This window comes from Medicago truncatula, chromosome 4, assembly GCF_003473485.1.
Source record: "Medicago truncatula cultivar Jemalong A17 chromosome 4, MtrunA17r5.0-ANR, whole genome shotgun sequence".
Taxonomy (NCBI): Eukaryota; Viridiplantae; Streptophyta; class Magnoliopsida; order Fabales; family Fabaceae; genus Medicago; species Medicago truncatula.
The window spans coordinates 9,499,149-9,525,948 of NC_053045.1; the positions used below are offsets into that span (position 1 = coordinate 9,499,149).

Sequence of the window (26,800 nt, forward strand, 5' to 3'; positions counted from 1 at the left end):
ATATGTAACATCCTTTGAAAATATTTCGCGTGAATTCTGTTGTACGTGGATGACCGAAGGATCACACCCTGCAAAACAATGAAATAAAACGTAAAATCTGAGGCGTGACTACGTGTCACTGGACTAAGGAATTATCCGTAGAATTGCGCAACTCCCCCAGCATACAAAAGGTTCATCCCGGCGGTAATCATACCGAGGCTATTAGAACACGAGAAATACACAGGCTCAGACGACTCAAGACACTTTGAATTTCTATAAAATTGAAGGATGAAAAAAAGAGTATGTTTTCTACGTTTATAAAGAACACAAAAAACCCCATTAGATAACCGTCTACTATACTATATAGGAAAGTTAATGTCCCATGAATTTACCATTTTGCCCCTATAAGGGGCAATTTGGTAATCTACTTATTGGTTAAGTTTTTTTTTTTTGAACCATGGCCTATGAATTTCCATTTTTGCCCCTAACCAATTTTTTTAATTATTTTCTAATTAACTTTTAATTATTTTTCAATTTTTATATTTTAAACTATTTTTCAATTTTTTCTTCCAAATTCAGTTGATTCTACATTCTTTCGAAGAATTTTTTTTATGCAGTGATTATCTAAGGTTATTATTTTACCTTAGATAAACATTAAATGTAAAAGTGTGGAGGAAAAAATTAGGTTAAAATTGGAGCTGACATTTTGCATAAATTAAATCTAGAGTTACTATAGTAAAGTCACGCGAAAAAATAGGTTAAATCTAGGGTTAATATTGCGTCACGGGTTAATATTTAGAAATAAGAGATGACATTTTGCTTAAATTCAATCTAGGGTTAGTATAGTAAAGTCACACGAGAAAATTAGGTTAAATCTAGGGTTAATATTGCGTCATAGGTTAACATCTAGAAATAAGAGATGTCATTTTGCATAAATTAAATCTAGAGTTAATATAATTTGTTTAGTAAAATTAAAGAGAAAAATTAGGAGCGATTTGTTTATTTTGATTTCCCTAACAATTAACGTTAACATTTTGATTAAATTAAACAGTGTTAATTAAATATGGTTAATACAGTAAGATTAAGCAAAAAAGTTAGGTTAAATCTAGGGCAAAATTTTGCGTTCGGGTTAACTTTAAGCAAAAAAATAGGCTAAGTATAGCAAGACGGGTTAACATTTATAAATAAGAGATTAAGTTAAGCATAGGGAGGCGGATTATCGGTTATTCCTTTCCAAAAAAACAGCATATAATTGGAAACATACTTTTATTTTACTTTAGATAAACATTAAATGCAAAAGTGTGGATGGAAAAATTAGGTTAAAGTTAGAGATGACTTTTTGCATAAATTAAATCTAGGGTTAATATAGTAAAGTCACAGGAAAAATAGGTTAAATCTAGGGTTCATATTGCATCACGGGTTAACAGTTAGAAATAAGAGATGACATTTTGCATAAATTAAATCTAGGGTTAATATAGTAAAGTCACACGATAAAATTAGGTTAAATCTAGGGTTAATATTGCGTCAGGGGTTAAAATTTAGAAATAAGAGATGACATTTTGCATAAATTAAATCAAGGATTAATATAGTAAAGTCACACGAAAAAATTAGGTTAAATCTAGGGTTAATATTGCGTCACATGTTAACATTTAGAAATAAGATATGCCATTTTGCATAAATTAAATCTAGGGTTAATATAATATGTTTAATAAAATTAAAGAGAAAAATTAGGAGCGATTTGTTTATTTTGATTTCCCTAACAATTAACGTTAACATTTTGATTAAATTAAACAGGGTTAATTAAATAGGGTTAATACAGTAAAATTAAGCAAAGAAATAAGGTTAAATCTAGGGCAAAATTTTGCGTTCGGGTTAACTTTAAGAAATAAAATAGGTTAAGTATGGCAAGACGGGTTAACATTTATAAGTAAGAGATTAAATTAAGTATAGCGAGACGGGTTAACGGTTATTCCTTTCCAAAAAAACAACATATAATTAGGTACATACTTTTATTTTACTTTAGATAAACATTAAATGCAAAAGTGTGGAGGAAAAAATTAGGTTAAAATTAGAGATGACATTTTGCATAAAATAAATCTAGGATTAATATAGTAAAGTCACCCGAAAAAATAGGTTAAATCTAGGGTTAATATTGCATCACGGGTTAACATTTAGAAATAAGAGATGACATTTTGCATAAATTAAATCTAGGGTTAATATAGTAAAGTCACACAAAAAATTAAGTTAAATCTAGGGTTAATATTGCGTCACGGGTTAACATTTAAAAATAAGAGATAAGAGATGACATTTTGCAGAAATTAAATCTAGGGTTAATTTAGTAAAGTCACACGAAAAAATTAGGATAAATCTAGGGTTAATATTGCGTCACGGGTTAACGTTTATAAATGAGCTGACATTTTGCATAAATTAAATCTAGGGTTAATATAATTTGTTTAGTAAAATTAAGGAGAAAAATTAGGAGCGATTTGTTATTTTGATTTCCCTAACAATTAACGTTAACATTTTGATTAAATTAAATAGGGTTAATACAGTAAAATTAAGCAAATAAGTTAGGTTAAATCTAGGGAAAAATTTTGCTTTCGGGTTAACTTTAAGGAATAAGAGATTGCAATAGTTATTATGTTATTTTTTATGTAGTGCTTTAGACTCTGTGTTGCAAATTTTTGGTTTACGCAGCTTTGATTTTCACATTTATAAATGACAACAATTTTCTGTAATTTATAAGATTTCTCCTTCAAAACTAAATTTAAAAAAAATATGTTATTCAACCCGTGCAAAACACGGGTTTGTAACTAGTTCTCCCCATAAAAGACAATAATATATATTAATTATTAATGATAAAAATCCATGAAAATATTTGTAGGATGGAGCACGTTTCAGTTACTCTTTTCAGGAAAACTGAATAACACATATGCTACAACCAAGTCAAATTCATTTTGCACATTTAAAGCACATTGAAAAATATTAATTCTAACAAATATCACCTGTTAAATAGGTAGATTATTTCAAAAGAAGTTTACATAAATTTTACAAAAGAGAAAAGTGATGACATTGAAGAAGTCAATAAATTTAGTTTTCAAATAAAATTAATTAAATCAATTAGAATAAAATAAATAATTAAATATAAATAACTTTTGAAATATCTAAAATATACAACAATCCCCCACATATTTCAAAAGTTTTAAATTAAGAAAATAATTAGCCTGAGTCACCTTTGAATGTAATGCATTGGAACGGTGTATACACTTGATGTATGCTAGAGGTCTCATAATCACATTACACCCCCACAATTCTCGTGTCATCGTTGTGTTGCGCATTTAGGCCATGCGCGTGTCTGGTTTTCATGAGTGCTCTAGAGACCCGCCACGGTCTCATGCAAGCGGCCCCACTTGACACTCATATAGGTGATTCCATCTAGTGCATGCTACAATCACACACCACCCTAAAGGCTTATGGTAATCATTAAAGACATTAAAAGCCTAACCCTCAAATTTTAATTTAATTAGCACTTCTCATTTCATTGTCATAACACTATAGGAAAAGGACAAAACAGTTTAGTGCTAACATAACTAACAAGTGATTTGTTTTTCCCATTGAACCTTTTTCATGGGATCTCAAATCATAAAGGTTGGGTTCCCATCACTTGTCGTTTTCGAGTGGCATAGTCCCTTTCCTTCGTTTTCTTCCCGTGGTTTTTGTCTACGAATTCGTTAAATTCACAAATATTGACTAAGACGTCTCTAAGTCAATTAATCTCGTATTTCATCAAGTTTATAAAAGTAAACTCGGATTACACAATAAACTAATAGCAGTCGATGCCTACTAAGCGACAACATATTCATTAATAAAATAAATTTAGCTATAGATTTATTCTCATTGGATTCATATCTATTTGACATCTTTGTATTGTTTTAATACAAAGGTTTATCCATTCTGTAAACAATATATCGTATATTATGAAACTAATTTCCATAATATACTTCATCAGGTCTACTTAGATAAATACTAAGCGACAAACCCCCACCTTAAAAAAATATTACTCTATGTGGATTTATATTATACAGATCTACTTGAATAATTTTCAAGTGATAACGATTCCACAATGAAATAAATCTCATATATATTTTCTCATAAACAAATTTCATTTAACATCATTGTCTTGTTCTAATACAATGGATAACCCATACTATATTTTTCATAAATTTATCAAATCATCATTGTTACCACTAACTGAATACACATAAATTTATCAAATCATCATTGTTACCACAAACTGAATACACATAAAATATACTCTTAAAGCAAATCATCATTGTTACCACTAAACCACAAAAACTAACAGAGAGTATCATTGTCACAACATCTAAAAACATGGTAGCATATGTATTTCTCAACTACAAATGAGTTGCTCAAGAATACACCATAAACACAAGCGATAACTATCAACCTTTGAAAATACATTGACTATATATTTCAATTTTGATAAATCAAACCAATTTTATCTACCGTCTATATTTTGATCACTATTCCAAACTCTATACAAAAGTATTAATATTAAAGTCACTGACTCCAAAATTTCCACAAAATTCATACATACACATGTCATGCTAGAGATGAAATTATGCTATTGTTTTTCTATATGGACACAACAAGCACTAATAAACAACACATAGCTATTCAAATAGAGTAAGTTAATTTGATTCACACAAATGAGAACTATCAGCGTCTACCATGCTCTAAAACAAAAATCACATGATAAATCCATAAACTAGTAAAATCTCATTGAACCAATATTATCTAACTGAATTATGAGTAACTAATTTAGTGGCATAAAAATGGGCTAGAGAAATGTGAGATTGAAACAACAAGCAGTGGCACTTAGTAGAAAATTAGACCAACATGCATCATAAAATTCTCACATGTAAGTACATTTTAGTCTCTCCTTATCAATAATTTTGTCTGGTTGAAAATTGATTAATATAATCTATTCAACAAAGTTATTAATTCTTTTAAAGACTCAAATGATTACATTTTTCTTTAAACAAAAGAAAGACAAATACAAAGCAACCAGATATACATCCAAATATAGAGACAAATTTTTCCTAAACATTATAAATTTTCAGCGTGAACAAAAAGATTCTCTATACCAGAATTGTGAATTTAAAATCAAGGAAACTACAAGCATAATTCAAACAAACATGGTCACAAACACCAAAAACCGTGACAAAGGAATTGAAAATATTATGCTTGTTTCCATTAGTCTTTAACCAGTAAGAGAATCATACATGTGGTCTTATTAGACCATTTACAATGGTAATATACATTCAACAACCTTCAACACCCACTTTTTGAATTCCCAACACTCCACATCATTTTCTCTCTCTTAATTCAACACCCATTCAATTTTTACCTCTCCAATGGTTTTTTCATTCAACACCCTACCCCACCACCTTTTATTTCTTATTCTTATTTAATTTTATATTTTTGTTTTTATAATTACATAAAATTACAATTATCGATTATAATTAAATTAAAATGAAGAAACACTTAACAATTTTTTTTTTTTGTAAAAACAAAATTTATTTAAATAATTTATTTTTATTTTCTTAACATAAATAAAATGCAATACAACAAACTAAGTACGGGTCACACAAATAGCTTAAAATGCAAGACAACAAACAAGCACACAACACACAAGTAATTTACTTAGTTCGATACAAATCATCTTCAATCGTGAAACATTCCAAACTTTGTCCATATGTGCTTCACTAGATCTGCTTGCAATTCGTGATGACCATTTGGATCACGCAACTCGGATCTAGCACGCACATGATTTGCAAAAGTGGGTAACACCTCGGTCGAGTATGGTTGTGCTGTACTAGATCCACTTCCCTCAGATTGCTCAAAATCGGTCCAACGTTGAGCATATGTATCTCGTTCATCCTCAACAATCATATTATGCAGTATGATGCATGACCTCATGATGATACCCAAATCGGCTATGTCCCACAAGCGAGCTGGTTCACGGATGATTTTAAATCGAGCTTGAAGCACTCCAAAAGCACGTTCGATGTCCTTCCGACAGCTCTCCTGATGCTTTGCGAATAACTTATCAGGTTCACTTTGAGGAAGTCTAATTGATTTGACGAAAGTTGGATAAGAAGTGTAGATACCATCAGCTAGATAGTATGCCATATTATAGGGACGTTGATTCACAAAGAAATTCACCCGTGGAGCCTTTCCCTGTTCCACATCATCAAACACCGGTGACCGGTCTAGAACATTGATATCGTTCAACGTTCCTGGACATCCAAAAAAGGCATGCCAGATCCATAGATTATGAGATGCAACTGCTTCAAGAATAACTGTGGTGGTTCCCTTATCCCCCCTGGTGAATTGACCTTCCCATGCTTTAGGACAATTTTTCCACTCCCAGTGCATGCAGTCAATACTCCCGATCATCCCTGGGAACCCCCGCATTTCACTAACATGTAGTATTCTTTGAAGGTCATCTTGGTTTGGTGCTCTCAGGTACACTTCCTCATACAATCGTATGATTCCTTTACAGAATCTACGTAAGCACTCCAATGCTGTAGTACCTCCTATTTTGATGTATTCATCGACCGCATCTGCTGCCACGCCATATGCTAACATTCGCATTGCTGTGGTACATTTTGCTAACGGTGATATACCTTCTTTGTTGGCGGCATCAACTCGCTGGGTGAAGTAGTTATCAGTAATTGAAAGGTCTCCAACGATTCGAAGGAAAACATGCTTTTGCATCCGGTACCGACGACGAAACATTGCATCGTCATATGTAGGCTCATTGGCAAAGTAGTCGTCAATGAGTCTTTGGTTTGCCGCTGCATGATCTCTATTTAAATATTTTCTACTACGAGATCCACTATCTTCCTCTAATTCTTTTCGACGCTGAATAAATCGGTTGACGATATAAGTGTCTTCAATATCACGTTTTTGTTTGTAGGCTTCGATATCAAAAGGATCCATTGATAGTCTTTGGTGATATTGGAAATAGATAGGAATGAGATTTGTGATATTGGAAATAGATAGGAATGAGATTTGTGATATTGGAAGTAGACATGAGTCCCTATATATAAGTACGTTGTGTGGTGGACACTGACGGATTCGAAATAAGTTATTGTATTGTATTAAAGCAAACACTGATAATTATTAAAGCAAACAGTGACGACTAGACAACACTCTGATAATTATTAAAGCAAACAGTGACGACTAGACAACACTCTGATAATTATTAAAGCAAACACTACGGACTAGACAACACTGACAAATATTAAAGCAAACAGTGAGGACTAGACAACACTCTGATAATTATTAAAGCAAACAGTGAGGACTACACAAGACTCTGGTAATTATTAAAGCAAACAGTGAGGACTACACAAGACTCTGATAATTATTAAAGCAAACACTACGGACTAGACAACACTGACAAATATTAAAGCAAACAGTCGGAACTAGACAACACTGATAATGTTGACTGAATACAAACAAATATTTGATTAAAATTAATTTTCAAACAGCTCACGCTCCAACTTCCCCAACAGCTCATTCTTCCGGTCATCGAGATGCTCTTCGTCCCTTAACTTTAGATACATTTTCATTTTTTTAGCTTGAGTCTTTTCTTGCAGCAACTTGTTTTTCTGTTGTTTCACCAAAGTTAACTCTTTCAATTGTTCAATCTCCTGCTCTTTTAATTCTTTGAATTGAACCCATTCCTTTTCCACCTTCTCCAATGTCTCGCCCTTGCTTTTCTTCTTACCTTTTCTTTTAGCTGCATCCCTACCCATTGGACGAGCACTAGATCCTACAGAGTCCTCGTAAGATCTCTTAGATCCACTACTTCCTGAGTCAACATTTCCTCCCACTTGACTACCATACCGTGGTTGATCTCGGAGAGCGCGCCATTCTTCCATTAAAGTAAATTGAACATTCTTCCCACATCCATATAATTCTTGAGCTTTTTTGAAAACATCATCTTCCGACCAACCGCTTCCTTGCATACGCTTAGCGCTATCATAAGCACCAACCCATTTATTTATTAATTTGTTCATATAATTAAAACGGTTTCGGCATGCAACTACATCGCGCGGAGAATCGAATGAGCAATGCTCGTTACAATACTCAGCAATTTTACCCCAATATGCTTCACTTGTCTGGTTTCTTCCGACAACACTGCATGTTCCATATTTTATCCATCCACTAATTAACACCAAATTTTGTTCAGTGTTCCATGATGGTTGTTGGTTTCTCTTGCTCTTTGGAGTTGTATCCTCTGGAGTTGGAGCAACTTCATTATCTCGTGTCATTCCATCACGATTTATTTGTGATGAAAATTCAGGATATTCCCCAACACTCTGAAAATTTTCATTCACCATTGGCATATAACCATTGAATGGGGGTGTTTGAGATGGATATCCCATCATAGATCTAAAATATGGATTAAAGTTGTTTGGAACAGAGGATGGGTGATTGAAATTTGAGGCAAAACCAAAATTAGACATGTTTTGAGGATTTTGGTTGGGGAATTGATTTGGGTTTTGAGGATGTTGGTTGGGGAATTGATTTGGGTTTTGAGGATGTTGGTTGGGAAATTGATTTGGGTGTTGATAATTGTTTGGATTTTGGTAGATAAAATGGTAATCAGAAGAATTTTGGGTGTTGAATTGATTGTTAGTGGGATCCATTTCACTAAATAAACACTAAAACTTCAAAAGAAAGGCTAATACAAAGCTAATGATAAGATTAAGAGAGTGAAAAACTTGATTTTTTTTCTGTGTCCAAATCAAATGATCCAAGTCTCTATTTATAGAGAAAAAAAAATTACGAATTTTGGTAAAAAAAAAATAAAAAAAAAAATTATTTGCAATGAAATAATTGAGTCCAAATTATTAAGAAGATAAAAATCCAAGCAGCCAATCACATAATGCCATGTGTCTTGCTTTATCCATTTCCTCTCTTCTCTCTCCGCGTGTGCGTCGCCCACTCTCCCTGTCCGCACGTGTAGCGCACGCGCCTGGCATGGCAAATCCGCGCGCGACAGCTGTCCTCCGTGGCAGGATTCAACTTGTTGAACTCTTTCATCACTTCCCTCCTCCAACTCAGATTTTTCCTTCTTTCAACACCCTCCATTGCAAGGCTTCAACATGTTGAATCCCATATTCAACACCCCATTGTAGCTAGTCTTAGGATGTACTACACAAACCATGAGTAAATAGTCAATTTTCCCTTGAAATTGTAAGTTTTATCAATTACCTTCCTGAAATTAACAAAACTTCAATTGCCCCCTGAAATTTCCCAACGTTAATTAATTGAAGTTTTGTTAATTTCAAAAGGGTAATTGATGAAACTTACAATTTCATGAGAAAAATTGACTATTTACTTCACAAACCATAAAAGCTTAGTCATTATCCTAATAAAATAAAATAAATGAATATGGGAACAACACACTAACTTATTTTTAAATAATATATCCTTCACGTTAACATTGCTTCCCTTAGCTCAAATAAATCAACACTAAAACATCAAGATTAGATAAGGACACTTACCTGGATCCAACTAATACATGTAGTGAAAAATAGAACAGCACCACTGACATCAGACCGAATTGTTTGTCGTAAATGACTAAGTCGCAAGACTGGTAACAACAAGAACACTAAAACATGTCGCCATTGCAAAATCTTCTTCAGCCATAATTCCTTAGATTGTTGTATGCGGATGACTGAAGGATCACATCCTGCAAAACAATGAAATAAAACGTAAAATCTAAGGTGTGATTACGTGTCACTGGACTAAGGAATTATCCGCAGAATTGCACAACTCCCCCAAAATACAACAGGTTCATCCCGGCGGTAATCGTACCAAAACTATCAGAATACGAGAAATATACAGGCTCAGACGACTCAAGACACTTTGAATTCTATAAAATTGAAGGATGAAAAAAGAGTATGTTTTCTACGTTTATAAAGAACACAACAAACCCCATTAGATAACCGTTCTCCCCATAAAAGACAATAATATATATTAATTATTAATGATAAAAATCCATGAAAATATTTGTAGGATGGAGCACGTTTCAGTTACTCTTTTCAGGAAAACTGAATAACACATATGCTAATACCAAGTCAAATTCATTTTGCACATTTAAAGCACATTGAAAAATATTAAGTCTAATAAATATCACCTATTAAATAGGTAGATTATTTCAAAAGAAGTTTACATAAATTTTACAAAAGAGAAACGTGATGACATTGAAGAAGTCAATAAATTTAGTTTCCAAATAAAATTAATTAAATCAATTAGAATAAAATAAATAATTAAATATAAATAACTTTTGAAATATCTAAAATATACAACATTCAACAAAAGCCACACCATTAGGGTGCTCATTGAACGTGTATCACATTAAAAAATACAGTGATTCCATTTTTGTGCTATCAAAAGAAAATTGTTGGAACAAAATGTGTTTTACAATAAACCTTAATGAGTTTTGATGATAATAAGGTATTAAAAATTGTCAATTGGTTTTTGCTAATATTTGTTCAAGTGTACAGGACCATAGGAAAAATTATTCAATTTCAATAGGTCTTGGAAGAACAATAGAGAGCAATGGAATTTAAAAACATCTGAAGAAAACTGCGTCTGAAGCTATGAAGTGCTTCTAAAGTTTCAAGTGCCTCTGAAGTGATGACGTCATCAGAAGCAGAAGTTCATCAGAAGCAAAGTTCATCAGAAGCAAGATTTCATCAGAAGCTATATCATCACCAGAAGCTACAGTTGATCAGAAGATCCAATCTGAAATCTCAAAGAGCTGTCTCTTGAAGTTAACCTCGTCCAAGAAAGCGAAGGATCAAAAGGAAAGTGCCAACGTTCATTTGAAAAGCACTGGGTACCTTTACCTCATTGAAGAGTTGACAAAGTACAAGTGTACAACCACTACCTCCACGACCCTGAGTATGTCCTCGCTACAAGACAAGATAACAGTTCTGCCTGCAGAAGTGTTCCTTCAAGACAGGAATGAATTTGAAGTTGATCCTTTATAGGACTACACCCAAATCAGGCAAAAGATTACTGGTGGATGATCAAAGGAACTCAACGACTCTTTGGACGTGCTAAAAATCTCAACGTCTCTCTACTCACATCTATATAAAGAAGTGAAGACTTGAAGATTGGTAGAGACAATCAACACAAGTTAAAAGCGTCAAAACTCTGCCAAATTTGATTCTCACAAGCACTCTGAATTTCTGCACTGATTTGATATATCTTAGAAATTCTTAAGTCTAGAGTCTTTTATTGCATTGTATTGTGAACACCACTGATTGTATATCAAGTGTTCAAGACAAACAATTTTCTGTGTAATTCTGTTTGATTAGAAGTCTCTTGAGCATTGGAAGTCTCTCGCCTGCGTGCTTGAGCATTTGAGAAGTCTCGTACTAGATAGTATTGAGCAATTGTAATCTGTGTGATTATATCAGAAGCACTCTCACCTGGCTTCTGAATTGATATCAAAAAAAGAATTTTTTAAAGAAAAAGAAAACACAATTCAACTCCCCCCCCCCCCCCCCATCTTGTGTTTTTCTCACCTTAAAAAATGAGTAACCAAAACTTAATGTTGAAGTAATAATGACTAAATTAGTATTAAAATTAAATGGAGAATAAGAAAAGAGAGATGGTTAGAGTTTGACTTAAAGAAAGAGAGAAAGTGAACAAGAATTCAGCGATCGTGCAAGTAGTGTGACAAAAGTTGTCGCACCGTTAAGTATTTTCCTAAAATTAAATGGAGAATAAGAAAAAGAGAGATGGCTGGAGTTTGACTTTAAGAAAGAGAGAAAGTGAACAAGAATTCAGCAATCGTGCAAGTAGTGCGACAAAAGTTGTCGTGCCGCAAAGTATTTTCCATCTAAGTATGTACATGTCTTGAGGTTCAGAGTCATGGCATCACACGTACTAGATCTAACCCCAAACATCAAACCTTTTGTTTATGTTTTTGGTGAAGTAGCCTAGTGTTAGAATTCACATTTTTTTAAGGTGAATAAGTTGGGTGTCCGAGGTTTGAACCATGACCCCTATATAAAACTTGTATATAACAATGTATATCCGTGCCAACAGAGTTATGCTCATAAGAAAACATCAAACTTTTTGTTTAACATTTGAATTTAATAGTGTTGCAAAGTTAGAATTCACAATTGTATATCTCTCCCAACAAAGTTATGCTCATAGGGACACATCAAACCTTTTGTTTAACATTTGAATTTAATTTAAAATAAATTAATATAAAAATATGATATGTATTTGATTGATTTGATGAAGAGTACATACACAATTAAACTAGATGAATACGATTTTATTAACCTTTAAAATAGCAACTAAACGAAAATCCAAACCATAAATGAAAATTCAATCATACTTATGCTTGCTTGAGTGCCTTGAAATTGAAAATCAAGTCGATTAATTAGACCACCAAAGTGATTAAGAGTGATGAACATTCCCTTTATTTAAACTAATGGTTTATAATCGGCTGCATAGATTATAATTCCAATTGGAGCCATTTCCCATGATCATCAAAATTTCTTTAGGAAGACACACTTCAAAATCCATAATACCTTTTTCTGTACCAGGAAACACAGTAATTTTTCCATTGCTTTTATTTGAAGTGCCACTTCGAAATGTCTTGGTGTTCTCGACCAAGACTCGTATTGATTCTTCAACATCGCATCAGAGTGCAAAGCTATCATCTTGCACATCTCTTAAGCACCTTTACCCAGTCCACCTTCTCCAAGTAATTCTCCAACTTTCATTGTAACCTTGCAAACTATCAAAGCATTTCCAAAATATTCCTCTGGCAATGGTGGAATCAACCTTAATCTAACGCTAATACATATCACAAAATTAACTTCTTCTTGTAGGTCAAGTTGTTTTGAACGGATCACAGAGCGCCAAAGGTGAGTGTAAGCGCTTGCAGGGAAGATATTTTGTTGATACTAGTACCGGCCTCTATGTTCGCTTTTAATTTGAGTCTCGTGATATTCTCCTTAGTAAAATGGAATATTCTCTCCGCTGGATTGACATTTTCTTCAACAAAATGGTTCTTTGGTGGTGTCTCTATTTTGAATAAACAGGTTGCTACTCATCATCTGTTCGACAAAGTAAAACTTTTAACCTTCTCATGATCGAAAGCAAAAAAGTATATATTAGAAAAATTAAAGACTTCTTAACATCTACAAATTAAAATTGTTCTTTACGTGTCTTTATATTTAAAAAGTATGGTAGAAATTATTCAAAATTTCATCTCAAATGCATGTATGCATTTGATTTTATAAAATTCATGAACGAAACTCTTTTTTATGGTATAAATTTTCGCATAATGTGAGGAATCTATTATTTTAAGAGAGAGAGAGACAAACATTAAAATATCAAAAACTTAACAAATATAACCATAACAGTAGTGGGGACAGTTGCTCCCAATCTACTATACATGTATCCGTGACTGAGTAAAACACATAAAAAGGCTAATAAACATAACATATTTTACATGAAACCAACATAGACATGATAAAGGTCATGCGTCTACATAGGGATCTTGGCAACAAGGCAAAGAGGATTCTTCTTGTGTTGAGTGATCCCTGGCAACATTTCAGTATCAATATCTTCCTTTACTGTTCCATGTGGCAATTTCCAATCAAATGAATAAAGAAGATTGGCAAGGATAAGTTCCAATGAGGCAACTGCCATAGGCATACCTGGGCAAATTCTACGACCAGCTCCAAAGGGTATTAGTTCAAAATCTTGTCCATTAAAATTTATAGAACTTTCTAAGAATCTTTCAGGATAAAATTCTTCTGGATTTTTCCAAACATTAGGGTCTCTCTGAATAGCCCAAGCATTCACATACAATATTGTCTTGGCTGGAATATTGTATCCACTTATAGTGCAATTTTCACGTGATTCTCTTTGCATAAGTAGAGGGGCTGGTAGGTGCAATCTTAGCGTCTCTTTAATCACTGCCTTCAAATAAGGTAAATTTTGAATATCATCTTCATCTAAAAAATCTTTTTCACCTCCCAAATTTCTAATTTCATCTTGTACTTTCCTCATTACTCTTGGGTTTTTCATTAAGGCAGTCATAGCCCAAACTGATGTGGCTGCTGTGGTATCTGTTCCAGCTACAATAATATCCTACAAAGAAGTGCTTTATGAGTTAACAAATGAAAAATATTCCAAAAACTTGAACATTTAAAAATCTAAATTACATTTTCAATTTGTTAAGATGACATATAAGGTATCATAACGACTTTTGTAATAACGGTGCTTATTTGTGAGTGATATACTCTTTAATTGCAATATTGTATGTGCTGAAATTTGTAACAAAAGTAGACTGAAAATCAAAGTTGATTTGACATGAAAAAAAAATAGTCTGTTTAGAAATTTATATTTATATTAAATTAAAAAACTTTGTAAAAGTTATCCTATGCTATTTTTTATAGTGAAAGAAATAGGGAAACTGTTTTTATAATAAAAATAATAGGTAAAATGAGATGATAATTTGCTAAGATTAATAAGGAAAAATAAATAATTTAACCCAAAGTAAGAAAATTTATTAGTTTCTTTAGCCTTAAAATAACATCTAAGTAGTAGGCTGTAAAAGGAAAGTTATAGCACGTTGTGGTCCCTAAATCTCTTAAATTTTTGTGGGATGTTTACATCAAGCCGGTCACACACTTGGCTGGTCTATGGTCATGTCTTAAGTAAATAAAATGTAAAGTGAAAAAAATGTTGTTATAACAAACTCATGATTTGTTGTGATGTTTTTTAATTAATTAATTGTTGATATTGTTCATTTTACACTTTAAAGTGAGTTCATTACTTTAAAAATCATAAAGTGAGTTGTCCACTTTAAAAAAATCATTAGTCTATTAAAAAGGTCGTGGATAACAAAATTTGATATACTTGATTGATTCAAATAGTGGACCAAATACATTAATTTTCTTTGATCTATTTTACGTTTATTGTTAAGAGTAGACAAAACATAAGATGTGGCAAGTTAACAAAATTCTCTTGTACTATGTATTGCATACTTTTTAGGGTTAATAGGTTTTTACCCCCTGTAATATAGATTATTTTTTGTTTTTACTTCTGTAAAATTTTTATTTTGATTCACCCCCTGTAAAATATTTTTGTTTTGATTTACCCCCCCCCCCCCTAATAGGCCAAACAAAAACCAAATTTTTTTTTTCAAGAAATTTTCGTTTTTGTTTGAGAATATATTTTGCATGATAAATGATTCGCACCATACATCATTTTGCACGATAAATCATTCGCACCATACATCATTTTTCTTAATTATATTGAGAATATATTTTTTAAAAACTTTGATTATAAATGATTCTTTAGACAAGGATCCTCTAAAGCGAGTAAGACGTAAAGTCAGAAAAATCATGAGTTATTATTGTAGAAACTCATGAATTGTTTTTTTGAGGTAACAAACTCATGAATTGTTACGATGCTCTTACGATATATATGTTTGAAGAAGAAATTCACCAAAAATTTATAAAAAAAATAATAAATGGAAATGAATTAAAATATCATACCATAAGGACCCCTTTGATGTGATCAAAAGTGATATCAAAAGAAAATGAACGCTTTTTCTTAAGTTGAAGCAAGACATCAACAATAACCTCTTCATCTGTATGTTTTCTATTTGGATCCAAATGTTCATCTATAATCTCTTGATAAAAATCATCAAACTCCTTGAAATTTCTATCAAGACGACCATGCAATCCCCTAAGTTTATCAATCCAACTCATGAATGGAATATAATCAGAAACAAATATTTCTGCCAGCAAAGCTTGACACTCATGAAACATTCCTTGAAACCTACTTCTCTCAGTTCCTTCATCTTCATAGCTTCTCCCAAAAACAATCCTGCAAATTATCGTACTTGAAAGAGATATCAATATCTCACTCATATTTGAAACACTTGAAGAACTAACATGCCCTGAAATTTTTTTTATCATTTTCTTCACCTCAAAATTTCTTATAGAAGAATAATATGACACACGTATGGAACTAAATATATGAATAACACAAATTTTTCTTATTTCTCTCCAAAAATCAGTGTATTGTGAAAAAAAGATTTCTGACCCATTATAAGACAACTTTTGTTGACCATATAATATAGGTCTATTAGAAAACAATTGGTCATTGGTTTTCAATACTTCTTTTGCAATTTCGGCAGAAGAAACAACAATAGCTTTTCTTAATCCAAGTTGAATTGAAAATAGAGGACCATATGTCTTTGAGAATTGAGAAAGTTGAATAGGAAGATTAGAAATGTCTAGTTGATGAAGATTTCCTATTATGGGAAGGCCTTTAGGACCAAGTGGATAATGTTTAATTGTTCTATGGTTTTGGAAGAATATTAGCAAAGGAATAATTAGGCATAGAGCAAGTAGAAATAGTACTGACAACATTGTTAATAAAGGATAGACTATGGAAGAAGAAGAAGAAGAGGATTCTTTAGATGTACTTTCAACTTTAGATGTCCTTGTGAGTAGTTATATATTGTTAGGAAATATATGTCTTTTTTTGGTAGTGAATATCGTTTTTTTTTTTTGGTAGTGAGAAATATATGTCTTTACAAACACTCCCAATTTCTAACTCATAGTTGATGTAATTCACTTGACTTTGTGTTGTTGTGCTTCTGATGCGATCCTTCCTTCAAAAGTCTTCTATCAGGGCCGGTTTTTTGAATTTGGATACTTTTGGCGAATCATGAGAAAGTGCCCTAATAAAAAAAATTAATAAAAAAATACACAAGGGAAAAAAATGAATCGGAAGATTATTATACATTTTTATTTGATATTGTCCAAAAATAACATGAGTATAAATCTTTGAAATGTGAATCAAGTGGTTCTAATTTAGAATCTATGCTCCAAAGTCAACACTCGACACTTGAAAATTTAGTAACTAAAGAGAACATGTTTTATACAATTACACACCTAAATCATAATCCAATCTTTATATTCATAAATCACTCTAAAATATTGAATAAAATCAATTAATTACATCCATAAACCAATCTTTATGTGCAAGAAATTAAATATAAGGCACAACAGTACCTATTTCCAGGGGCGTAGCCACCCCCAGCTAGCCTAGGCACTAGTCCAGGCTCAGCTCCAATTTTCTTTGTAGCAAGCCCAGTCATTACAAGAACTTTTAACTTTTTCTTCGGATTTACCTGCGGATTTTATGTAAATTCCGCAGGAAACACATTTCCTGCAGATTTTGCCTAGGATTTCCTGCAGATTCCGCAGGAAATGTGAAATTATCCATAGGAAATGTGAAATTATTCGCAAGAAGGAAGTAACATTTTGCGATAATTTTTTTGTCCAGGCTCTATAAAATTTCTGACTCCGCCACTGCCTATTTCCACTTCGCTTTTCATAATGTCACAGACGATATTGTCTGTCCAAGCATTAATACAACTGTTTTAGTGGATTGCAGCCACAAGTTGAATAATGAGCATAACCATAGTGCTTCTGAACCCTTGTCTAATGATGTAACATTACAGGAGCTTGAATTATCTGCCCATTGCCATGATGACGTACAATCCGCTATTAATGAAAAGATGAATGACAAACAACCAAAACAACACCATTTTGTTATTATTGTTATCCGACAAGAACGAGAGATCTTGAGGTTATTCAGCAAGTGTTGGCAGCAGTAAGCAATGCCAACAAGCAATCGAAACCTACACCAATGGCGTATAAGAGAGTGTGATATTGTAATTCAAAAGCATGTATTATTTGACAGAGATGCCTTTACATATATAGAATGATGTATGTGCTAATTGATGCAAATAAATATAATAATAATTACAATAAATAAAATGCTGTAAGTTGGTAACCGAATGGTACAGCTGAAGATATGCATATAATTATACATAATGTAATTGCAACAAATTAGGAATTCTTGTTTCTTGGGTCAACATAACCGTTGCAATGTACATGGGCTCCAATACGCCCCCTCAAGATGAAGGTACCATCAATGACCTTCATCTTGCTTGTAAGTTCTTGAAACCGTGATGTTGGTAATGGTTTTGTGAGAAGGTCTGCAATTTGATCTTTTGTTGACACGTGGCTGACTGAAAGTTTTCCGGCATGAACCTGCTCTCGAACAAAATGATAGTCCATGGATATATGTTTCATTCTTGAATGTAGAATTGGATTAGAACAAACATAGGTAGCTCCGACATTATCACATAAAAGCTTAGGAGGTTGAGATATTGCAATGTGCAGTTCTGAAATAAGGTTAGTGAGCCACATGATTTCAGTGGTAGCTGTAGCTACCGCACGATACTCTGCTTCTGTGGATGAGCGAGCTACTGTTCGTTGCTTCTTTGAGAGCCAAGAGATAGGATTACCACCAAAAAATATAAGATACGCTGAAGTGGATGTGCGATCATCGGGATTGCCACCCCAATCAGCATCAGTGTAGGCGAGAAGTTGAAAGGAGTTTGGTTTCCTAAGCATGATACCAAAGTTAATGGTCGATTTGAGGTAACTAAGTAACCTTTTAAGGTGCTGGAAGTGGAGGGTGGTAGGTTTGTGCATGAATTGAGAGAGTTTGTTGACAGCAAATGAGACATCGGGCCGTGTGAGGTTTAGGTATTGCAATTCTCCAACGATTTTTCTGTATTGAGTGAAATCAGTGGTGGGGCTGCCATCATGCAGTTTGAGTGTTGCAGTGGAAGATAGAGGTGAGGGTGATGGTTTAGCATCAGCCATGTCAAATTTTTCCAAAATGTCACGTATATACTTGTGTTGTGAAAGGAACATTTCAGCACCTCTATGAATTAACTCAACTCCTAGAAAATAGTGAGGGGTACCCATATGTTTTAGAGAGAACCGTTGGGACAAAGATGTGATAAAATGAGTGATGAACTTTGTTTCATTACCAGTGAGTAAAAGATCATCAACATATACCAAAAAATATGCAATGGTTGTACCTTTGTGATATATGAACAATGAAGGATCATTCTTACTCATTTGAAACCCATTAGCAATGATGAAGGTTTTGAGAGCATCATACCATGCTCTTGGTGCTTGTCGTAAACCATATATAGCTTTATGGAGTTTACAAACATGGTGGGGTTGTTGAGCATCTTTCAAACCGGGGGGTTGAGCCATGTAAACATCTTCCTCTAAAAGTCCTTGGAGGAAAGCATTGTTGACATCTAGTTGATGCATACTCCATTGATATCCAAGTGCAATGGTGAGAATGAGTTTAATTGTTTGTGGACGAATAACAGGTGCAAATGTCTCTTTAAAATCTATTCCTGGACATTGTGTGTATCCTTTTGCAACTAGACGAGCTTTGTATCTAGAGATAGTGCCATCTGGATTTCTTTTTATACGAAACAACCATTTACATTCAACAATGTTGTGGCCAGAAGGTGGTGGAACTAGAGTCCAGGTACCATTGCGTATTAACGCATCAAATTCTTCTGAAATGGCTTGCCTCCAATGAAGATGTTGCAAGGCTTGTCTAATGTTAGATGGTTCAAGATTATCAGGTAGAGGATGATGAGAGACATGGAAACTTTGTTTTGGCTTAAAGATGTTATTTTTTGATCTTGTTTGCATACGGTGACTAGTAGTGGCTGCAACATTTTGGTTAGTGGGAATGGATAAAGATGTTGAAGAAGAGTGATTGTTACCTGATGAAGTATGTGAACCCAAAGGAGCCTCATGGACTGAATTATTAGACACGGTGGGTAAAGGATTCAAACGTGGTATGTCTTGAGGATTTAGAGGTGGAGTTGGGTTAGGTGGAGGTTGTGAATGTAGGGGTAGGATAGTGTGTGGTTCTAAAGGTATGGTTGAGAATGTTGGAATGATGGTTGATATTGGTTTGATGATGGATTGAAAAGGATAAATGTTGTCATAAAATTTGACATGACTGATGTATAAATTTTATGAGTTATAGGATCAAGGCATTGATAGGCATATTGGGAGGGTGAATATCCTATGAAGATGCAAGGATTGGACCTAGGTTGAAGTTTGTTGATTGTATAAGGTCTTAGCCATGGGAAGCAAAGACACCCAAAAGCATGTAGATGATGTACTGGATGATTTTTGTGATAAATAATTTGGTGTGGTGTCTTCATGTCGAGATTGGGTGTTGGTAGTCTATTGATGAGGTATGCGGCTGTTTGGAAGGCAAAGGACCAAAATATGGGTGGGAGTTTGGCATGATGGAGTAAGGCACGTGCAGTTTCTACAATATGCCTATGGCGTCTTTCAGCCGTCGCATTAAGTTCTGGTGTATGCGGTGGTGTGGTGTAATGAGAAATGCCATTTGTTGAGAGAAATTGTTTAAGTTTAACATATTCACCTCCGTTGTCTGAATAGAGTGTAATGATTGGTAAATTAAAAAACTTTTCAACAATAGCTTTGAATTGTGGAAAGATAACAGAGACATCAGATTTATTTTTCATTGGATATAACCCAATATATTTGGAGAAATGATCTACAAATATTAAGTAATATAAGTAGCCATCTAAGGACCTAATAGGAGCAGGGCCCCATACATCACTGTAAATAAGTTCTAGTGGCCTATTGCTTATAATATTAGAAGATGTAAAAGGAAGCTTATGGCTTTTGGAACATCCACAAGAGATGCATGGTGATGAATTGCTCGACTTTATTTGATGAAGGGAAATAAGGTGTCTCATTATTCTTTCACTAGGATAACCAAGGATATGGTGCCATGGTGGATGGGACGAAGAGGTGGTGATTAAGGCTGTGGGATGGTTGATGGAGTGAGGTAGATGGTAGAGTCCGTGGCTATGCAGTCCTTTGAGGAGAGGCTCCTTTGTCTTCAAATCCTTCACCAAAAAACAATCAGAAAAAAATTCAATGGAAATAGGGTTAGTTTGGCACAAGGTTGATACAGATAACAAATTTTTTGAAATATTTGGAACATGAAGCACTTGTGGTAAGTACAGATTTTGATTTTTTGTGGGTAAGACAAGTTTACCTGTGTGAGCAATTGGAAGAGAGTTATCATCTCCTACTGTGATGTGATCATTGCCACGATAAGGGTTGGTCAGGTGGAGTTGATCCAGATCATTGGTGACATGATGAGTGGCCCCGGAGTCAAGGGTCCAATTCGGATCAATGTGAGACGGTGCATAACGAGCATGATGAGCAGCTGGGCGGCGGTTGGGGTAACCTGAAGGATAACCATGAAGCTTATAACACACCTTGGCTGTGTGATTTGGCTTGTCACAGTATTGACAAGTGACAGCCTTTGAGGATTGTGGAGATTGGTTATTGTTTGAGGAATAGTTGGATTTGTTTGGCGGATAGCCACGTTTGGAAAAGTTTGGTTTGCCTTTGTATGCTGCATGAGCTGAGGTAACTGGAGGAGTGACATCATCGCGAGTGAGGTGGGTTTCATAATCTTGTAGTAGATCATGAAGTTCTTCAAATCCAATAGGATTCTCACGAGCACGAAGAGCAGCGGATATTTCTTTGTACTCCGGACCAAGGCCGTTGAGTGAGTGGATAACTAGATCAATATCATCTAGTGGTGAATTGATGACAGCAAGTTCATCTGAAAGTGCCTTAATACCGTGTAGGTATTCTGTGACAGATTTGGAGCCTTTGTACATTGCAACGGTTATGTTGACCAAAGAAACAAGAATTCCTAATTTGTTGCAATTACATTATGTATAATTATATGCATATCTTCAGCTGTACCATTCGGTTACCAACTTACAGCATTTTATTTATTGTAATTATTATTGTATTTATTTGCATCAATTAGCACATACATCATTCTATATATGTAAAGGCATCTCTGTCAAATAATACATGCTTTTGAATTACAATATCACACTCTCTTATATGGTATCAATCGCTTGTTAGCTTAACAGCACAGATCCAAACATTTCAACATGTCTTGCCACACCATTGCAATCAATGAAACCACTAATGTCATTGTCCTACACACCCAGTCCTCCATCAAACTGACAGGTCCGAATTTTCCAGTTTGGAAGGTGCAATTCAATGCCCTTCTCATTGGTTATGATCTGCTCAGTTTTGTTGATGGCACCAAACTCTACCCAGCCAAAACACATGGTGATTATGAGTATTGGACAAGGCAAGATCAACTCATACTTCATGCCATTCTCTCCTCCATGGATCAGAATGTTGTCACAATGCTTGGTAGTGCAAAAAACTCCAAACAAGCATGGGACATACTCAACAAAACCTTTGCTAGCAAAACGCGAACACGTATAATGCAACTCAAGGAGCGACTGACAAGGTACAACAAGGGCTCCAATATGGCGCACCCTCATAAGTGTGCAGCCCTTCAAAAGGAAATCGATTTTGTTCAACAGTATTTGGTTCAAGGGAAAAATAGCGAAGTTCCATTCATGCCATACCTTGCAAAAAGTCAAAAAAGAAAATCAGCAAGGTAGCGTAGGGGTTTCTTGAGGATGCCAGCTGTGGGATGCGAGGATAACGACAATAATAGTAAAAGACAGAATGAAAAACGACACAAGCCATTGCATCATATGCCCAAGCCTCATATGCCACAACTTCGTCATATCTTCTTAGTCAATATCGAAGGAAGAAACAGCAACATAATCAGATAGTGTAATACCTTGTAGAAATTAAAGAGTACCTCGCTTCTCACCTTTTAGAATCACACTTGAACCCTTGCAAACATGTATAACTCCATCTTCACCTTTCAAACTGAACCCTGTCTTGTCCAAAAGACTCGGAGATATCAGATTCTTGGACATGTGTGAAACATGCATGTCTAACTTCGTTCAGTGTACATAATTTACCATCATGAGTCCTAATCTTGATAGAGCCCATCCCAACCATCTTGCAAACAGAACTGTTGGTCATAGCAATATTGCCACCATCCAACTACTCATATGATGAAAATCATTCTCTCCTAGGACGAATATGATAAGATTCTCCAGAATCCAAAACCCACACATCGGTGTAATGTGTGTGACCTTCAACAACTAAGGCGATAACCTTTTCGGAATGTGTATCATCCTCGGCAACAGAGACATTACATGATGCCTTCTATTGTTGCATTTTCCTCTTCTTGGGACAATCATTCTTCCAATGGTCATTCTCCTTACAGTAATTGCAAATATCAGTCGGTTTCAGACCTCTACTAATTGGATTCTTAGAGAACTTTTTTTTCTAATTTGCCATATCTCTGATTGTTGTTTGCTACTAGGCCAATAGCCTAACCATCCGAAACAGTGCCACGACAGATATGTCACAATTCTCTATTGTGAAGGGCAGACCTAACTTCTTCCAGAGACAATGAAACTTTTAACGCTAATGAAAGACTCCCTAAAGTTCTCATAAGACAATAGTAAAAAAAACTAACATAATCAAGGTACTATCATCGTCATCAATTTTAATATCAATATTACGCAGATCTAATCATAGTGAAATCTCTTGATCTGGATGTACACTCAAGGACATACATTCCTGCATACGCAGATTGAACATACGTTGCTTCAAGAGCAACTTATTGGTTAAGCTCTTTTTCATGTACAAACTCTCTAGCTTACACCACAGACTGGTAGCGATATCCTCTTCAACAACCTCAGTGATGATATGATCTTCCAAAACAAGGAGCAACGTAGAATGTGCCTTCTCCTCCATGGTGGCGATATCAGTAGGTAAAGGGTTTGGCGCAAGCTTTAAAAAAGGCATCCATAGATCTTGTTGTTTAAGCAACGCCCGGATCTTGATCTGCCACAAACTAAAATTATTCCTCATAGTACTTTCAAACTTTTACCTCCATCCATTGTCCCAGCCTGAACAGGTCTGAACGAAACTCTTGATACCTGTTTGTTATAACGGGATGCGAGAATAACGACATTAATAATAAAAGCAAGAATGAAAAACAACACAAGATTTAATGTGGTATCCAACAATGTGCTGCATAATCCACGGGCAGAGCCACTGAAAAGAATTCCACTATAATCGATTATTATATATTACAAATACTGAATTCTAGAGGTAATACCAACTATATCAAAATCCACTAACTATTGGTGCACGAAATTACTAACACACAAGGTCTTTATTTATAGGCTAAATTGCATTTTTGGTCCCTTAATTATTTAGGTAGTATCACTTTGGTCCCTTAATTAAAATTCGATTTATTTTGGTCCTTTAACTTCTCTTTGTTACACATTTTGGTCCTTTCCGTTAGTTTTAATTCAAAAACATTAGGTTTGCTTCATCTTCTTCTCCTATTTTTCATCTTTATATCATTTTCATCAACCTTCAACAACAAGAATCCCAGAAAAATTCCAATAGAAAATGAAGAAAACCTTATGTTTTTGAATTAAAACTAACGGAAGTAACCAAAATATGTAACGGAGAGAAGTTAAGGGACCAAAATAAATCGAATTTTAATTAAGGGACCAAAGAGATACTACCTAAATAGTTAAGGGACCAAAAATATAATTTAGCCTTATTTATATGGCCAAGTCATAGCATATTTCTTCATATCATCCGATGTGGGACATATTCCTAACACTAATTCCAGGCATATTTCAACACCAACAAATTTCTCAGTCTCCTTGTTGTTTAAACTCACTCTTGGTCAATTCAAAAAAGACATTTAAAAAATGGTCTAAATTGAACCATGTACAACCTATAACGACCCCAAGAATAATATCTATGATGACAATGAATCGCTTGTGCATTCACATGTGAAATATGTGTTAGCACCGCCTTTGCCCACACATTCAATCTAAACACTCCAAATTCCAATGCCCAAAAAGGTTACAAGAAGATAAAATAATATATGCCAGTTATATATGTGTGTGTCTGAATTGACTCACTTTATTGCTCTGTATTTTATTATAAGTCATTTTAAAAAAAATAAATATTGTTTGTGTTTCATAATAAATCAGTTTACAATACCAATGCATCAATCCTTTCAAAAAAAGAAAAAAATATTAATGCATCATTAATGATTTTTTTTTTCCTATCGCACCATTTACTATTTACTACTCTTTTTTATTTCTGGTGTTTTATTCTCTTTCTCCCATATCATTAATAAGAATAATTTTCTAAAATCATTCATAATTGTTTTTTCCAATGCAAAATATGCGTGAAAATGTCAAAACAACTTGTAATAAAATACGGATGAAGTGCTAAAATAGGGAAAATGTAATCTGAATATATACTTCTTATTTTGATTGGTTGGCTGTATTTTTTAGAAGGACATTTGGTTGGTTGGCTTATCTTGTCTAGTTTTCCAAAAAATTTAAAAACCTTCAAATAATCTCAAAATAATTGTTTCTCGTAAAACATTATACTCCCTCGTATCAAAATATAAGCAAAATTCACTTTTTATGTTCATTCATTTAATGATGTATGTGGTTCATAATATAGACCACATACATCATTAAATGAATGAATCTAAAAAGTGAATTTTGCTTATATTTTAAAACGGAGGGAGTAAGAATAATATTTATGACGACAATGAATGTGTGCATTCACATGAGGAAATTATGTCGGCACTACAACACATTCAATCTAAACACTCCAAATTTCAATAGCCAAAAAGGTTACGATTAAAATAATGGAAATGCTAACCGGTATTCTGGAGTTAAGGGTACTAAAAAAGAAAATTTTATAGTAATTAATGTAATGAAAATTGTGTAATTAGTTCATAAAAAGTTAAAAAAAAGTTTCCTTTTTTAGCAATGCTTTCCTTTTATGGTGTGCTTAATCAGTGTCTCGGAAACACCGGTTAACATGACCCTTAAAATAATATATCAGTTATATATGTCTTGATTGACTCACTTTATATTTTATACTCCATTCGTGTTTTATTATAAGTCACTTTTGAAAAAATATTTGTGTTTTATGTCCTGGGTTCGAATCTAGCCTTGGGCATGCAGCAGTGTTCAAACTCTTAGGGAGAGCTTGCCGCCCACTTGGGTCCCACAATGCTCGAGGGATTAGTCTCCGCAGTTGCGCGCGGAGGATACCCGATTTATACCCAAAAATAAGTTACATTGTAATACCCGTGCATTATTAATAATTTTTTCATATCATTCTCTTTACTATTTATTATTCTATCTTCTTTATATTTTTTCATCTCTTTTTCTAATTTTATTAATAAGGATAATTTTATAAAATCGTTCATAATTTCTTTTTTCAATACAAAATATTTGTGAAAATGTCAAAACGACTTATAATAAATTACGGATGCAGTACCAAAAAAGGAAAAACGTAATCCGAATCTATAATTCTTATTTTGGTTGGTTATCCAAATAGACGTTGCATGTTAAAAATAATTCCATGGTTGGCTATATGTTTGAGAAGGATATTTGGTTAATTGGCTTATCTCGGCTAATTTTCAAAAAAGTTTAAAAACTTTAAAACATCTCAAAATAATTTTTTCTTTATAAGAAAATAAGGTATTTGGCCATATATATTTGTCTTTAAATAAAGTATTAATTAGCTTCCTTTAAAAAAAACTATTAGCTAAACTTTTAATTTTTATAGAAAAATTAATTTGATATTTTTTTTTAAAGTTTTAAACTTTTCTGAAAATTGGACTAGATAAGCCAAAGAATCAAATGTCCTTCTCAAAAATATAGCCAACCAACCAAAATAGGAAATATATGGATATTACATTTTTCCTTTTTTAGTACAATTGTGTAGTCTATTCAACTTGGCTTAGTCAAAAT

At 33.7% G+C, this 26,800-nt stretch overlaps 3 protein-coding genes across 3 annotated transcripts; all 3 read right to left on the reverse strand.

Annotated features, from left to right (window-relative positions):
• Nucleotides 1-5,166: 5,166 nt before the first annotated feature.
• Nucleotides 5,167-7,008, reverse strand: LOC112421040 (uncharacterized). Its single transcript, XM_039832598.1, has 2 exons — nt 6,055-7,008; nt 5,167-5,175 (listed from the first exon to the last, which is right to left on the reverse strand). The coding sequence occupies exons 1-2, from the start codon at nt 7,006-7,008 to the stop codon at nt 5,167-5,169; spliced, it is 963 nt and encodes a 320-aa protein (XP_039688532.1).
• A 536-nt stretch (nt 7,009-7,544) lies between these two features.
• On the reverse strand, nt 7,545-8,459 carry LOC120579868 (glutathione S-transferase T3). Its single transcript, XM_039832599.1, has one exon. It carries the CDS (start codon nt 8,457-8,459, stop codon nt 7,545-7,547), a length of 915 nt encoding a protein of 304 aa, XP_039688533.1.
• A 5,058-nt stretch (nt 8,460-13,517) lies between these two features.
• LOC112421221 (cytochrome P450 83B1) lies at nt 13,518-16,576 on the reverse strand. The gene is made up of 2 exons (XM_024781877.2): nt 15,624-16,576; nt 13,518-14,211 (listed from the first exon to the last, which is right to left on the reverse strand). Exons 1-2 carry the CDS (start codon nt 16,503-16,505, stop codon nt 13,603-13,605), a joined length of 1,491 nt encoding a protein of 496 aa, XP_024637645.1. The 5' UTR covers nt 16,506-16,576; the 3' UTR covers nt 13,518-13,602.
• Between the last annotated feature and the right edge of the window lie 10,224 nt (nt 16,577-26,800).